Source organism: Equus caballus, chromosome 30, assembly GCF_041296265.1.
Source record: "Equus caballus isolate H_3958 breed thoroughbred chromosome 30, TB-T2T, whole genome shotgun sequence".
Classification (NCBI taxonomy): Eukaryota; Metazoa; Chordata; class Mammalia; order Perissodactyla; family Equidae; genus Equus; species Equus caballus.
In genome coordinates this window covers 38,333,790-38,350,122 of record NC_091713.1, presented here as the reverse complement: position 1 = coordinate 38,350,122, position 16,333 = coordinate 38,333,790, and the positions used below count along the sequence as shown (strand labels likewise).

General features: G+C 43.3%; 1 protein-coding gene and 1 long non-coding RNA gene across 2 annotated transcripts in view; one reads left to right on the top strand and one right to left on the bottom strand.

Annotated features, from left to right (window-relative positions):
• Positions 1 to 1,538: 1,538 nt before the first annotated feature.
• Positions 1,539 to 3,164, bottom strand: LOC138921583 (uncharacterized). The gene is made up of 2 exons (XR_011434264.1): positions 2,617 to 3,164; positions 1,539 to 2,123 (listed from the first exon to the last, which is right to left on the bottom strand). It is a non-coding gene; the product is annotated as an uncharacterized lncRNA (long non-coding RNA).
• A 78-nt stretch (positions 3,165 to 3,242) lies between these two features.
• The window catches only part of KLHL12 (kelch like family member 12), a 30,507-nt gene continuing 17,416 nt past the window's right edge, over positions 3,243 to 16,333 (top strand). Inside the window, exons 1-5 of the mRNA XM_023632674.2 lie at positions 3,243 to 3,440; positions 5,110 to 5,343; positions 8,817 to 8,970; positions 10,050 to 10,267; positions 14,936 to 15,085. Coding sequence (XP_023488442.1) covers positions 5,149 to 5,343; positions 8,817 to 8,970; positions 10,050 to 10,267; positions 14,936 to 15,085 — 717 coding nt within the window. The 5' untranslated portion in view covers positions 3,243 to 3,440; positions 5,110 to 5,148. The remainder of the gene's footprint in view (positions 3,441 to 5,109; positions 5,344 to 8,816; positions 8,971 to 10,049; positions 10,268 to 14,935; positions 15,086 to 16,333) is intronic.

The window sequence follows — 16,333 nt, the reverse complement described above, 5'->3', positions numbered from 1 at the left end:
TAGCCCTGAGCTAACTACTGCCAATCCTCCTCTTTTTGCTGAGGAAGACTGGCCCTGAGCTAACATCCATGCCCTTCTTTCTCTACTTTATACGTGGGACGCCTACCACAGCATGGCTTTTGCCAAGCGGTGCCATGTCCGCACCCGGGATTGGAACCGGCGAACCCTGGGCCACCGAGAAGCGGAATGTGGGAACTTAACCGCTGTCCCACCGGGCTGGCACCTCAGTGACAAATTTCAAAGCAGCAGCTGGGGCCCTGCTTTGATTACGTTAAATGAGTAATTAAGAGGTGCATTGTCATGTCTGCCACACTCAGGTGGTGCAAAAACACAATGTATTCTGCCTAGCTGGTTTAGAGATTTGACCTATACTCTATGTACATGATCTAGCGTTCCAAGGCAAGTTCTGTTTTCCTTTACTGAAACCCTTGAGGAGATATAAACACTCAGAATCACCCCAGGTCCAAACCATCAAAGCAGGATTATGTATGGAAACTGACCGACTCACCTTAACCAGAACCCAGCCCTCCAGAATGGACCTAAGAAACTCAGAGCAAGTTTGGGCTTGGGCTTTAGGGTATTTCCAAATGACTGGAAATATTCTTGTATGGCAAGGATAGTGTACCCATGACTTAAAGACCCAAAACATGCCAGGACTGCACCATGAACTAGCCTGAACTAGTTCCCTCAGTGTTGGCTTGCTTATTAGCAGTTTCCCTCTCTTTTTGTCTCTGGAAAAAGGGTGGGCATAATCTAAACAAAGCCTCTTTGATTAAGTTCCCTCTCACGTTTGGAAAAATTCCCAATTTAGCAGCCAGGAATTAGGCAATATCATTAAAGTGCTATTTTGCATCCACAAAACAAGGGCTTATTTTTACTTTTTATTTAAATTGCTTGTTAGTACCATCGAGTCGATTCTGGCTCCTAGCGACCTTTTGCACAGCAGAGCGGATCCCTGCCGGATCTTTTTGTGCCATCCTCTCATCTTGCAGTGCCATATCAGACAATGCTCTGCTGCTATTCATGGTTTTCATGGCCAATTTTTTCAAAAGCAGGTGGCCAGGTCCTTCTTCTTGGTCTGTCCTAGTCTGCAAGCTCTGCTGAAACCTGTCCACCATGGGTAACCCTGCTGGTATTTGAAATACTGGTAGCATAGCTTTCAGCATCACAGTAACATGCAGCTGCCACAGAATGACAACTGACAGATGGGTGCTGTGGTTCCCTGACTTTAGCCTCAGCGGTGAGAGTGCAGAATCTTAACCACTAGACCTTTAGGGCTATTTGAATTGTACATATTTTTAATTCATATAATGAAAAGTTTGTTCAAAAGGCACAAAAAGTTATGGAGGGGGAAAATCCTCCCACCCAGTCTCCCAATCAACCAGTTTCTCTATTTGAAGAAACCAATATTACCACTTGATTTCATATCTTTCCAAATGCATTTTAGACATATACAGGCAAATATGAATACTTATATTTCCCCAACCTTTTTATACAAATAATGGCAAACTATACACACTGTTCACAACATCATGGTATTGGATTGTACAGATGTACTTTATTGAACCAGTCACCTACTGATGGACATTAAGGTTGTTTCAATCTAATCTAGAAATTAGACCTTGCACACACATCATTTTACATGTGTAGGAGTATATAAGAATAAACATAAAAATCACTCAGTTAAAGGATATCTGCATTTACAATGTTACTGAAAGTTTGTTCTCTGAACTTGGTGCCAACCCAAATAGCGAGAACAGAGTTTTGGGTGAAAAGGAAAAAAACAGTTTTATTTTTTTCTTTGCCAGGCACGGGCCGGCTAACGCCTTAGGAACTGCTGGCTCCCCATTAAGAAGTGGGTAAAGGGTTTTAAAGGTTTGCTGCTTGTAGGGAGTGGGAGCCTGTGACCTTGCTGGTCAACCTTTCCCACCAGCCTGTGTTTGGCCTTGTGAGGCTGCTCCTAGGGAGGGGGATGGTGAGATAAGGGAATCTGCAGGTGGGTGTCCTTGGTTGTCTGCCTCCAGGGTGGATTGGCAGATTCTGGTGCCAGGAAGCCAAGGAGTTGGGGCCCAGGAAGCTTCAGTTTCTTGCTATTCTCTGGACATCTGTTTTCCTGTAATAAACTTTAAGGACCCCTGATTAGCCAAAACTTTGGTGTGAGCCCAGCTGAGGCCACCTGGGCTTTAACAATTTGTAACTTCTGTTTAGTTACAAAGCTCAGGGAGACAAAGGTTAAAGAAACAGATATTTACGTTTGAGTGTAACTAAAGAAACGGGAAGGGGATGAGAGCTTCTGGTTTTAACCCCACATATGCTGGGGTCACTGTAGGGGAACCGATATCAGGACTGGTATTAATTAAAAGCCTGTAACAATAATTTTGGTGAACTTTTCCAAAACGCCCCCAACAGAACTTGTACCGAGCCTGCAATCCCACCCCCCCCCACCCCCGTATAAATCAGGGATAATTTTAGGTCAGAGAGACATGATAGGAAAGATGGAAACACTATGTAAAATTAGACTGCTGCCCACTTGGCTATGGTTTTAGTATCGCTAAAGAATCAAGGGCCTCAGGGAAGAAAACAGTATAATCAAACACAATTAGCTGGGACACTCACATTAAGTTGAACCAAGGACCCTCGTTCCCTTCTGAGCCACTAAGAAAAGTGCGCCAAAATCGATTAGAAGCAAAAACGCTCAGCCCCCAGGAGCTGGGGCAAAGTCAGCAGAAGAGAAAGATGAGGACTCCCGGGACTTCTAAGAAGATCCCTGGCAGTTTCCCTCACAACATCCAACTTCTAGTGACCACGAGCTCTTTCCACTTATTTGTCCTCCAGCGCAAAAGGCAGAGAGGGACCTCAGGGGTAATGACAGTCCCCGAGGAGATGCAGAGAAGGCTGAGGTGAGTGGAGCGCAGGGCTGGGGGATTCCCACCGCGACGGTGTTCAGCCTGAGAAGGGGCAATGAGGACACGGACCTAAGCAACTTGAAGCGCTGCGACATGCGAGAGGGTTCCCGCACACCGGGCAGGTAGCACAGGCTCCCCGCAGCGAGCTCCCCTAGACCCCGAGCTCTCTGAGATGCCTTCAACCTGCCTGTCTCACGAGCCCGGAGCATCCCAGCCCGCGACGCTCTCCGAGCTCGCAGGAAGGCCCCGCCCACGCCCTTCTCGCCCGCTCTCCCGAAGATTACCAAGCCGGAAGCCCGGGTAGACGGGTCACGTGACGCCGTGACCTCACGTGACGCAGACCGGAACGGAAGGGGTGGGCCTCGGGCTGCGTTACGTCATCACGCCGCGCGGCGGCGGGGACGGCCTGGTGACGGCTCCGGAGGCCGCGGGCCGGTGCGGCGGCGGCGCTTGGGTTCCTCCTGAGCCGCCTGCTGGCCCCCAGCCTGTCCCCACGGGCGGGGCGCGGTCTGCGCGGGCGGGCCGGGAGCGCGGGTGAGTGCCCTGAGGCGGTGGCCGCCGCCCTCCCGGCCGTGGGCTCCGGCGCGGCCCGGCCCGTGCGCCGCCCGGTCGGAACGGGAGAGACGCGCCCGGGCCTCCGCCTGGGTGTCGAGTCGCGCGGAGGCCGCCCTTCCTGCCTCCTCCCGCCTGCAGTTGAGCCTTCCTGGGCTCGGCGCGGCCCCCCTCCCCGAGTCCCCCAGGGCGCGACCCTGCGTTCGGATGACCGCGGCAGTTCTAGAATAGAGCGCCTCGGAAAGGGGAGGCGAGGCAGGTGTCCCGGGGAGCTGGGTCTCCGCCGGCCGTCCTGCCGCGGAGGCTGCAGAGCGCCCCCGGGAAGTCCTCACGGCGGGCGGTTCTCAGACCTGCTTGCAGCTCCGGAGTTGAGACTGAGTCGGCTTAAGGAAAATCGTTGCGAAAAGCATCGTCTGCTCTGATGAATCACCTTTTCTGTAAAATGGATCTCTGCAGAGTTGGAGGGATTACCGAGACTGCTTGTAGGATAATACGCTGTGAACAGGAGTAGATGAGAATTTAGGGTCTTGTTTTTGCTATTCGAAAATTACGGTTGTGGGTTATGGACTCTTGAAGATCGTAGTTTGATTCTTTTTTTCCTTTAGATCATTTGAGAAAGTTTTGTATTTCAAGTAAGATAAACTCTCTTAGTAATGACTCCATTTTATTCCCCAAAAATTGTCCTTAAAGCAAAAAAAGAAAAAAATAGTGTGACTAGAGGCTGTCAACAACCAAGAAAGTACTTCTTATATTGGTTTTTTGATCTGTGATCTCTTAGTGAGTTCATTTAATTGATGCATACAAGTGAAGTTTGCAAGTGACCAGCTGTGGCAGTAAAATCAGTAGAGTTTTGACAGTTTTCTTTCCTAATGAGGCTCTGTTTCGGTATAGAAGAATTACTGCAAATATTGACTTGTTAATGTCGATGGACATTTCCTAATAATGTAGAGTAGGACGAACCCTCTATGGAAGAGCTTCAGTAGCTTAAGTGAAAGTTTATACGTGAGCTTGTATGGTTTCCATTACTCAGTGTAGCTGTCGAGTCCTCATTTGGAGTGTCATTTTAAGAAGAAATCAAGAAATAGTCGGAAGTCATCAAATAAATCTTTGCATACTTCTTTAGAAAAAAGTCCATTTTCGCTGACTCTAGTCTGTATTGCTCTTAGTTGAATACACAATTTTTCTTTTCTTGCATTCAATCACTAAACGTTCATTGTACAGCTACTAGGATAGAGAAAATATATAAAACAGGACCCCCCCCCCCATACTGATCTACTTAATCTTATGGATGGATATCAAATGACAGTGATATCACACCTTGAAGAAATTTTATCTTTTCATCATTTTATCATTTGAGACAACAGCTTTGTGGAGATATGCGGGACATGTGTAGTTTCTGTTTGCAGTAAAGTGTTGATTATAATAAACGTCAAGTGGTAGGGGTACTCAGTTATAGTGCAATTCAGAGAAAGAAGAGATCCTTTTTACTTGGGATAGTTAGTGGCTAGATTGTGGCAGTAATGCCAGGAGTAGGAGTGCTCTCTACTTGTGGGTGTTTGGGTCTGAGGAAGCCTCCTTAAGGCTCATTGAATGTATTCAGTTTCGCAGTCCTTCAAATATGCTCATTGTTTTTTTTCTCTTGTCCTTGCAGAATCCAAGGACTCGTTTCATTCCTTCTACATATTGCTTGATGGGAGGCATTATGGCCCCCAAAGACATAATGACAAATACTCATGCTAAATCCATCCTCAATTCGATGAACTCCCTCAGGAAGAGCAATACCCTCTGTGATGTGACATTAAGGGTGGAGCAGAAGGACTTCCCTGCCCATCGGATTGTGCTGGCTGCCTGTAGTGACTACTTCTGTGCCATGTTCACCAGTGAGGTAAGTGGTAACTTATCCCCTCAACAAATGACACTCGCACATGTTGCAACCTTGTAGTCAGCTCATTTTACTGAATAAAACAGCAGAACTGTGATATGGTGCTGAATTTCTATAGCATGGTGGTTAAATGGGCAGGCTCTGGATAAGATCTGCCACTTGACCGTGCCTTAGTTTCTCATCTCTACCTTAGGGATGATAGGAATACACGGCAACGTGGTTATTGTGACAGTTATTGGAGAGCATTGCATGTAAAGTGCTTAGAACAGTGTCTAGCATGTGGTAAAACATAAATGTCAGCTATTGGATGTCACTTATTGGTCTTGTTTGTTTTCCTGTTTTGCTCTTCCTCAAGTTTAGTATGTTAAAGTGAATACTAGGGGTTTAGAGAGTAGTGAAGGAAAGGGTTGGGATTCACTCCTCTTCCCACTACTCCTAACGATATTGAAGAAAACCAGTGTTCATTCTGCTAGTGCAGATTTTAGAGTGGTTTCACATGAGAGGAAGAGAACCTGATGGATGACTGTTGGCGCGGGGGATAACTTGGAAAGAGCTGCTGACTCTGGAGGGTACGCAGTTAGCAAAGGGAATTAGGAAAAGGCTGACTTGACAAGAAAAACGGCAGTGCTCACAAAGCATTAAGAAAGGCTGCTTTAGTAATTGACAAAACATTTAAAATGTGGAGTAAAGCTGTTGACTACATTGTGAGGTGCTCCTAGAAAGCTGAACAGAGGAGAGCACTGCAACTTTTTTACTTTTCAAGATCAAGTTGATTTTTAAATTTTAAATAAATTATCTTTTTTTTTTAAGCTTGAGCAGTGAATACACCAGGGTTTATTATATCATTATCTATATTTATATGTATGCCTGAAATATTTCATTATGGTAACACTTGAAAAAATCTTTTTAGGGCCCGACCCCGTGGCCAAGTGGTTAAGTTCGTGCCTTCTGCTTCGGTGGCCCAGGGTTTTGCCATTTCAAGTCCTGGGCATGGACCTGGCACCACTCATTAAGCCATGCTGAGGCACCGTCCCACATGCCACAACTAGAAAGACCCACAACTAAAAATACACAACTGTGTACCAGGGGGCTTTGGGAAAAAAAAGAAAAATAAAATCTTTAAAAAAGAAATCTGTTTAACCAGCACTTATTGTCTTCAGTTAGTCCCCTCACCTTATTGAAGCTGTTGCTGCTGGATCTGAGTGGGAGAGCTGGTGTCATAATAACGACATAACCACCTTTCTGGGCCAGGTGCTGCTTTAGGTGATTGTTATATCCCATTCTCCCCAGGAGGTGATGTTGCCATCTCCTTTTACATACAAAGAAAGAAGGTCTCAGATGTTAAATGATTTGCCCCAAGTCTCATGGCTTGTAAATAGTAGACATGGGATTTAATCCCTAATTTTCTAACTCTGAAGCCCAAACAGTTTTTAAGTACTGTGTCCCTCAGCCTCTGAGATAAGGAGTTTTGTATTCTATAGTCTGATTTTAAAGCGTAAGTAGTTTATGTTGCTGTGAACCAGTGCTCAGTCACATGGCTGGAAGGAATAACGTGGAAACCTGACAGATCGTTCCAGCTAATCCAGGCTAATTTTAAAGTGAGCTTGTGTAATGTTACAGCTCCCTATCCTTTACTGTTCTCTGCAGTATCTGCCTGAGAGCATCAGAAGCAGTTGGCATTTAACTGGGTAAGGAGAGTGTCACCCAGCAGCTGCTGAGCGTGAAATACTAATGGTCTAGGACTGCCACCTGCTAATTACGTATTGTACATCCTGTGCTTTGTCAGCTCGAGGAAAATTAGTGTGTCTTCACTCTTTTTCTACACATTTAGAAATTGGTCTGGAGTTCTGGAAAAGAATTCTTTTTCATTTGTTTCTAATCAGTGCTTATTTTATAGTCTTTCTTTAAAAACCAATATCAGGCAAGAAAATGCCAGATGGTTTTCTCTTTATTTTTAAGAGTAATTGATATAAAGGAGAGGGTCCAGAGACCTGGCTTCTAGGCTCAATTCTCTTAGCAATTCTGTGTGAACCCTCGCAACCATTTAACTTCACTGATTTGATCTGTTAAATACAGTGATTGAACTAGATGGTTTCATTGTTCTCTTCCAGCCCAGAGATGCTCCTCAAATGTGGTCCAATTGAAAGATCATAGGAGTGAGGCAAGAGGACCTGAGTTACGTCTGTCACTTGCTAGTTAAGAGAGCTTGGTGAAGTCACATAACTTCTTTGAACCTTAGATCCTTCATGTCTTCAGTAGCAATAACGTCAGAGCTAACTGTCTTCACAGGTTGCTGTGAAAATCAGATGAAATAATAGTAAATGAGAAGCACTCTGAAAAATTGTGAAGCAAATATAAATGTGAAATGACACTGTAATTGCTCTAAGTTATTACATAGTGAAATCATTTCCATATTTAACCTATTTGGGCTGATGGGAATATAGTTTATTGAATAAGAAACTTCTAGAATAAATGTACTTTTGTATTTCTGTTTGTAAATACTTATGCTGTGATAAATGTTAATAAAATGTTTTTCCAAATAATATACTAGTGACCTTTTTTAATGTTAGAGGTTGATTTTGTTCTTGGCTTTGGTAGAGAATACTGTCTGATTATTATCCTGGGCTGATAGAAGTATCAAAAATGATAAAGACATTTAGTTCATAATAGAAGTGCACTGGAGTTTTGTGAGTAATTTGAGTTTCTAAACTAAGCTTAAGATCTGGTAAGATTTTCATAAAGTAATCAATTTACATACAGCTTACTGTCCTGAAAATTGAAGATATCCATCCTTAGCTAAAGAATTTTCTATCATTATCTGGCCTCATCAATACTCATGACTCCAAGGATATATTCTAGATTAAATATAATACCAACAATTCAGTAATCACAAAGTAGAGTCAACTGAATATTTTGAAATAGTATCAGGGAATTCAGTTGTATTCAGGCAGTGTTAGAGCAGAAGGCCCCTTCAGATGACCTGCATGTCTCTTTTCATCATTACCAAATATAGTCTAAGGACAGATAAGACAGAACTGGGTGGTCCTGGAGGGTCTGGAGCTGTAACCCACTGGGTCCTCTACAAGCATGAGAGTCCATTGAAATTTTGTTTTATCTTAAAGGCTCCCAGACACTAGTGATATGTTCATGGGACTTCTGCCTTCTGTTCTTTAATACATCTACGTTTGTTTTAATATGAGAGCAGTGTTTTAAGTTATTTACTAGTAAAGTTGATATTCCTGGAAGGGTGTGACCTCACTGTGTGCTCTTAGGTTACATACAGCTCCCCCCCATTTGAAAAGCTACAAATACATGCCATATTTGCTTTATACAAATCAAAAAAATAGAACGTAATTTTTTAAAAGGTGTATGTTCCATTAATATTATTAACATCTCTTCAAGCTCTTGGATATGAGATACTGCCTTTGTTTTGTGGAATTATAACCACCATTATTTCATATGCTTTGAATTTCCAGCTTTCAGAGAAGGGAAAACCTTATGTTGATATCCAAGGTTTAACTGCTTCTACCATGGAAATCCTGTTGGACTTTGTGTACACAGAAACAGTACACGTGACGGTGGAGAATGTACAAGAACTGCTCCCTGCAGCCTGTCTGCTTCAGTTGAAAGGTACAGACATTTAAGTTGCTATTGTTCATGCCTAGGTAGCCCTGGAAATGTTTAAAATTAATGATGTATACCTGATTGTGAAAATCACGGAGAGAAACTTTGGGCACTCATGTTTACTGCCCATGGCACAGAAGATCAGATTTCGATCACAATAGAAAGGAACCGTTCCAAATGTGAGCATTTGCGTCTTTAGAAGAGAGCATCTACACCTTTTCTGTTTTTAAAAAAAATGGAGGCGAGGATAACAGGTGGATTTCCTTCCATATATGTACGTGATAGCCCTCCAAGGAACACAAGAAACTGAATCTATGCATTGCCAACAGAGAAGGAAACTAGGTAGCCAGGTGGATACGGAGGCTAGGGGACTATTCGTGGTAAACCCTTTTGTACCTTTAATGTTTTGAACCATATAAATTATTAAAATTTTTAATTGACACATAAAAATGAAAGTGTAAAGTTTTCACAGGATTAGGGATGGTCCCTTTTCCAGTTGCCAGTCTGTGTTTCTTAACCTCCAATGATGTTTCTATTATTTCCAGTTTTTCTATACACATGATTGAACATTTTCAGTTTTAGTACATGATTGAAACAGTGTGAAACTTTTGCATTAGTGCACAGCTATAAAATTAAGTTTGTATGCTGAACTGTTCAATTATAGAAATAATAGATTGTTATTACTATCTTCTATTTTTCCTTCACTGGAGTCTTTTAGTAAGTTTTCATGTACAGTAGAAATTAGGTACAATTCTGCTGAATTATAATTGGTTTTATAGCTTGATTCCCAAGAGTTTTATGGGCATTTTTGTTTAATTGTGCCAGTGTCTGTACAAGCAGTTCATTTGCTACACTTGTTTTAAAGCTGAAGCCGAGACAGTTGTAAAGGCCTTGCTGAAGGTCATACAGCACCTAAGACAGAAATAGGATTTGAATCCTTATGCATAAAATTGCTAGTCTGATTCTTAGGTGTTGAACTGGGGCTCCTCTGATACTGTGTAGAGAAGATGTCGCAATCCAAGAATGTAGACCAGTTCACACCTGGCCAAGTATCCTGAAGGATTCACTGTCTGTGTTTGTCCTAGGTGTGAAGCAAGCCTGCTGTGAGTTCTTAGAAAGTCAGTTGGACCCTTCTAACTGCCTGGGTATCAGGGATTTTGCTGAAACTCACAATTGTGTTGACCTGATGCAAGCAGCTGAAGTTTTTAGCCAGAAGCATTTTCCTGAAGTGGTACAGCATGAAGAATTCATTCTTCTAAGTCAAGGAGAGGTGGAAAAGCTGATCAAGTGTGATGAAATTCAGGTACAGATTTGGCTTGGTATTATGGGCACTTCAAGCCTGGGCCCTAACAAAACCTGCAGAAAGCAGGGTGGAGCTACTGTGTGGCTGTGGCAGGGCTTCTTAATCGGGTGTCCCTCTTGGCTCCAGAGGTGTCATTAAACGCTGAGATTATATGGCAGATTTATTTGGGTATTTGTGGGAGGGAGTTCACCACCTTCCTCGATGAAATATGTGATCCCAGTGTTGAGTCAACATTAAACAGTGTGGAATAAGCAGAAATTGGAAGTAAAGTAGATTTCTGTAGAACACTTCTCTATTACCCATTTACTCATTTTACAAACATTTATTGAGAATAACTGCTATATGGCAATCAGTAGCCAGGTGCTGTGGATCCAAAAGTGAGTAAGATACAGTTTTTGTTTTCAGAGGATTCATAGCACAGTGATAGAGACAGACACAAAGACAAAAATTATTATGATAGAGTATAATGAGAATAATGAGCCTATTCAAAGTGAGGGAATTCCATAGAAGAAAGGAGAGTGAACTTTCTAAGTTTAAATTAGATCAAAGAGGAAAGAACAGAAGGTTGGAGATGGTACGCACGAGCAAGATCCTAAGTGCTCCACGAGGTGTGGGGGAGTGGGAGGAAGGGACGTGAGAACTGCATGTTGAAGGAGTGCTTCACCCAGCAGAGGGGAGACCACCGTGCCCAGGCTAGCATTCAGTGACTTAACCCAGCAGGAAGAATGTTCGTCACTCCTAATTCCGAATCATAGTAACAGTGGTTTAGCAGTTCTTATTGCATATAGGCCTATAGTTAGGCTGAGAGTTGGAGAGAGAGGTCCACTGTAGGGCTATTTATTAGATGTCTCTGAAGCCCGTGGCATTAATCTCCAGTGGTCCAACTCTTTAATCTAGTTGGTAGCTTCTAGAAAATGCCTAGCAGAGCCAAGTGGTAGGATAAAAGTCTATCTATTGGGTTTTCTTTCCCCCAGTTAGGAGAAATTTGATTCTCTAGGAAGGCTAAGAGTTCATTTTTTTCTCCTCTCACTCTCCACAGATAATAAAAAATGAATTTTAAATTAGTGGATTCCCAGAAGTTAGTGGCACCTCAATTTAAACGGGAGATATTGGAAGGAATCAAAGTTTGATTAATATTCTAAGGGCTGTAGGAGGCATTTGCTACTTAAAGAAGTTCCGTAATAGACTTAGAAACCAAATGATTACTCCCTGATTTATTTTGTTGAAACTAGGATTTTCATGTAATATAATAACAAGTCTTAAATATATTTCTTATCAAATTTTAGCCAACTTTTTCTTTACACCTCTCCCTAGTGACATTCCTGAGGGAATATTGATTAGGGCATGTTGGTGACATTGTCTCCAGCTAAAGAGGAATTATTTTCCAGGGTGACATGCTGTTTCATATCAGCCCAGAGAAGCTGCTGTTAGAAATACCGCTGAGGAAAGTGTTTGCTAAAGTTTTTTCTCACCTTCGTGGTGTGAGACATTGTGTCTTCGCACTGAAATGCCAGGTATAGCCAAATGACATTCTTCAGACTTGTAATTTGCTAGAATAGCTTGTTTTTTCTCGATTTGTTCGGACATTAGAAAATACAGTGAATGGGGTGAGCACTGCAGACTTGCAGTTGACTGCGCGTGAGAGTGGAACGGCTGGCACTTACTCAGCATCCACTGTTGGTTCATTTATCAGATATTCATTGAGCACTTAACGTGCCTAGAACAGTGCAAGGTACCAGGGATCCACTTGTGAACAAAACAGACAAAAATCCCTATACCCTGGAGTTTCCGTTCTAATGGTACCATTCTTGGTATTTTTTATTTTATTTACTTCTCAAAACTCTCTCCATTTGTCATAGGAGGAAACTGAGGCTCTGAGGGTAACCACTGTACCACAGCCAGTCCGTGGCGGAGCCAGGACGCATATCCAGGCAGCCTGGCTCCAGAGTCTGTTCTCTTAGCCACTCAGCTATGAGCTGGTCACCTAGTTAGTGCACGTCTAATTGACCAAATCAGGAAGCAGTCACAAAAGTCATTTATTTTAGAACTACATAGACTTTGGAATAAAACTATATGGAACAAGGAGAGCAAATAACTAACCTTTTATTCAGAAGCCGAGATGAAAGCAGTTTGAGAACTCTGTTGTATCGTCTTCCTTAAGTGTCTATCAGGACTGGCCTTTGCCTTTTTCTGGAAAGACAGCCTGAGACACTTTTTTCTCTCCCATGTACTAGCCGGAAATAGGAACCAGGTATCTGACTCCCCACTGCTACCTAACCCTTCATCTCAGTGATATAAAACAGGAGTGCTTAAGTACTACTGTTAAGTAGTGTTAAGTACTACTGTTTTATACGTAGTAGTGGGAAGCAGTGTGTCGTCGTGGTTAAAACAACATGGCCTTAGAATCAGACTAGGGTTTAGTTTGGGCTGTGTGACATTGTGACATAACCACTAATCTTCAGTTTCCTCTTCTGTAAAGCACTGATAGTAGTCAGTACACAGGGCTGTTCTGAGCATTAAATAAGAGTGCCAGTGCCTCATACGTGAAAGAATCCTCTTTGAAAATTTATCATGGAGAAATTTTTCTCCATAGTGAAGTGTTGATGTTGGGGCTTTCCCCCCCAGTTTAGCTGTTTCACTGCAATTCTAGTTTATTCTGTCTTCAGTAAGATCAAGGATCTCTGCTCGTGACTGAAAGCCTCATTTTCAATTGATGTATCTAATTTAAACCTAGAATGTGTCAGGAGTCCAGTGTGCAGCTGTTTAAAACTGTTAGTCTGTCATTCTTTAACAAAACTTTTTAAAAAAAATCACGGACTCCCTTCTGCATTCCTCTGCATCTAATCCATCAGTAGGCCAAGTTAGTTTGCCCTCCCATAGATTTGGTGTATAAATGTCTTCACCACCGTCACCTTTGGCCTCATACACAGAGTAGCCTCTGGCTGTCCTCCCAGCTGTCAGCCTTCCACACTGTCCTCCCCTCAGTGTCAGGGTGATCTTCACACAGCGTCAGTGTGACCCTGTCATCAGCCTGCTGGAAACTGTGTAGGGTGGGCTTGTGGTTGCTCATGGAGTAAAACCCAGTGTTCTGATGCTCTCCGGGGTCTGGCCCGTGCTGGCTTCTCTAGCTCCGTCTTCTTCCATTCTTCTGCTCCCCTGCTGCACCAACCTCTTTCATTGCCCAGCGGTCAGGTTCTTTTTTGTCCTAGGACAGTGCTGTCCATTAGAACATTCTGTGAAGATGGAAAGGCTCTATATCCATGCTGTCCAATTCAGTAGCTGCTATTCAGTGGCTGCTGAGCACTTGAAATGTGGCTAGTGTGACTGTGAAGGTAAATTTTTAATTTAACTTGGTTTTAATTAGTGTAAACGTGGCTAGCCGCACTGGCTGGTGGCAGCCGTGTGAACAGTGCAGCTTTCGGGTTTTGCATGTCTTCTCCCGTCTGCCTTGGAGTCTCTCCAGGTCTCTCTTATTCTCCCTGCTAACTGCTACCCATCCAGGGAGGCCCTCCCTAACCCATCAGTCTTAATTGGGAAATCTAAGTGCCTAGCACTTAGAAGGTGTTCAGTAAATCCATCAAATGAGTAAACATTCTGAAACATTTGCAGTTCTTGCGGAAAGTTCACAGAATGGTTTCTTTATCTGGCACTGTCGCACTCTGAAAGGTATCTCTCAGAACAGATACACTCAAGGGGCTGGTGGAGGGGACACAAGACCTATGCTTAGATGTTCATCTTTGGGATGTCCTAGGTGTCATCATACTAGTGCTTTACCAGGGGTGTAAAGTAGGTTTTTTAGGGTGTGTCTTATCTAGTTTTGTCATGTGTAAGCTTAGACCTAAGTTCCCAAGTGATGGATTATATATATCATCTCAAATAGCACAGCACGTTAAGACAGCGTGGTTGCTCCAGTGCTAATTGACAATGCTTTGAAAACTGCGACACTCCATCTATGATGGAAGAGAAGTTCCGACTTCACAGGCTTGTGTGGAGGAGTTAGGGAGCAAGCCTGGAGGTCATCAGACAACCCTTAGGAATAAGAGTTATTTGAAGAGCCAGTTTTGAATAGGGCAACAGATCCTCCCTCCCCCCACCCACCTTAAAGTTTCACAAATTACTGGAAAAAAATTCAGGAATGGGGAAAACCAACTTGTGACTGATGGTTTATGAGGCACTATCTATCTAAGATTTTTTTTACCCAATTTGACTGTAATTCTTTTTCTGGTCTTAGTAAGTTGTGTCTGAAAAGATTATTTTCCCAAGAGCCTTGCTGTTTCTGGAAGTTGGGAGATAATGGTGAATGGTGGTGGGGGTGGAGAGCAGGAAGGAGAAAGTAGGTGTGGTTCCATTTTTTTTTTTTCCAGGAAGATCAGCCCTGAGCTAACTACTGCCAATCTTCCTCTTTTTGCTGAGGAAGACTGGCCCTGAGCTAACATCCATGCCCATCTTCCTCTATTTTATATGTGGGACGCCTACCACTGCATGGCTTTTGCCAAGCGGTGCCACATCCACACCCAGGATCCGAACTGGTGAGCCTTGGGCCGCCAAGAAGCAGAACGTGCGAACTTAACCGCTGCGCCACCAGGCCAGGCCCGGTATGGTTCCATTTTGAGATTGTGAGATAAGTGGAAAAGCAGAGATCCATGGTTTGTAATTATACATTTGTAGGTGGATTCTGAAGAGCCAGTCTTTGAGGCTGTTATCAACTGGGTGAAGCATGCCAAGAAGGAGCGAGAAGAATCCTTGCCTGATCTGCTACAGTATGTCCGGATGCCCTTGCTGACCCCCAGGTACATCACGGATGTAATAGATGCTGAGGTAAGTCATGCAGACACACAGGATCCAAAACCTTGAGTATCTCTTTTGGCTTCGTATTGTGTACTCAAATCAGTTATTTTAATGTAGGCACAGTGTCTCCTGGTTTGCCTCTAGGCAAGTTGGGCTCCTGACTCAAGTGAAAATCTGTGATTTAATTAATTCTGTGTTGAGGTGTCTTTTTTTTTTTTATATGCCGCTAAGTGTTTTACATAAGCAACACTTGATAAATTTTGTTCCTTCTCTATTCAATGTAAATTGTTCCAAGTTGCCCCAAAAGAGATACTTTGCTTATCGAGTCTCTCTGTTTTTGACCTCTGGTGAAGCCCACATGAAAGTAGTTTGATGCATTTTAACATCAACTTAAGTCATAACGTGTTTACTTATAAAAGTATTTCTCTACCTTAAGTTGTTTGTGGTACATTTTCATGATTTTTACCATCTATCTCACCTGTGTCACCTGGACCATCCTTTGGGGGCCCACTGATTTCTGACATGCAGGTGAGACCCACGTCAGCAGACACGTTCCTTCCTCTGGCCCAGCCCTAGATCTGTTTTGGAGTTAACTACAAACACAGTTTTTTAGTTATTCACGTTAGAAAAGTTGCAGGCTGGTCATTGTCACATCTCAAACTCTTTTTGTCCAATTTATAATGCCATTCTTACAACCCATCCATAGACCCCTAGTGTGTATTTCTTTATATTATGGTTAGGAGCCCAGACTCAGGGGACTGAAATCCCAAATTCACCACTTACCTTACTGTGAAGGAGCCTGACCTCACTCTCCTCCTTGCCTCTGAGTTCCTGCTAGGGCTTTTCAATGGCAGAGCCCAACCAAAAGCAAGAGGACATGGGAGCCCTGTGACCTAGTTCATATGCGCCAGTCTTCTGAGCCAGAGAGCAGAGCGGAGGAGGTGCAAAGTGACTGTGGGGAGGCACGTGAGAGCCGTCCAGTACAGAGCTGTGTCAGCAGTAGACACAGGCATCATGACAGTGCTCTGAGCCCTGGGGAAGTTACTCCAGACATGATGTCCTCCATCCTGTCGTCCCGGAAAATAACAGAAGCCTTTTGGTTTTCCCCTGAAATTTTTATTAGTTATCATGTACTTGTCTTTGCACAGTCACTAGAGGGGATTACAAACACACCGGTAAGAGTAGTTACCTGTAAGTGCCAAGGAGGCAGGCATACCTTGGAGATATTGCAGGTTTGGTTCCAGACCACCACAATAATGCGAGTCACACACATTTTTT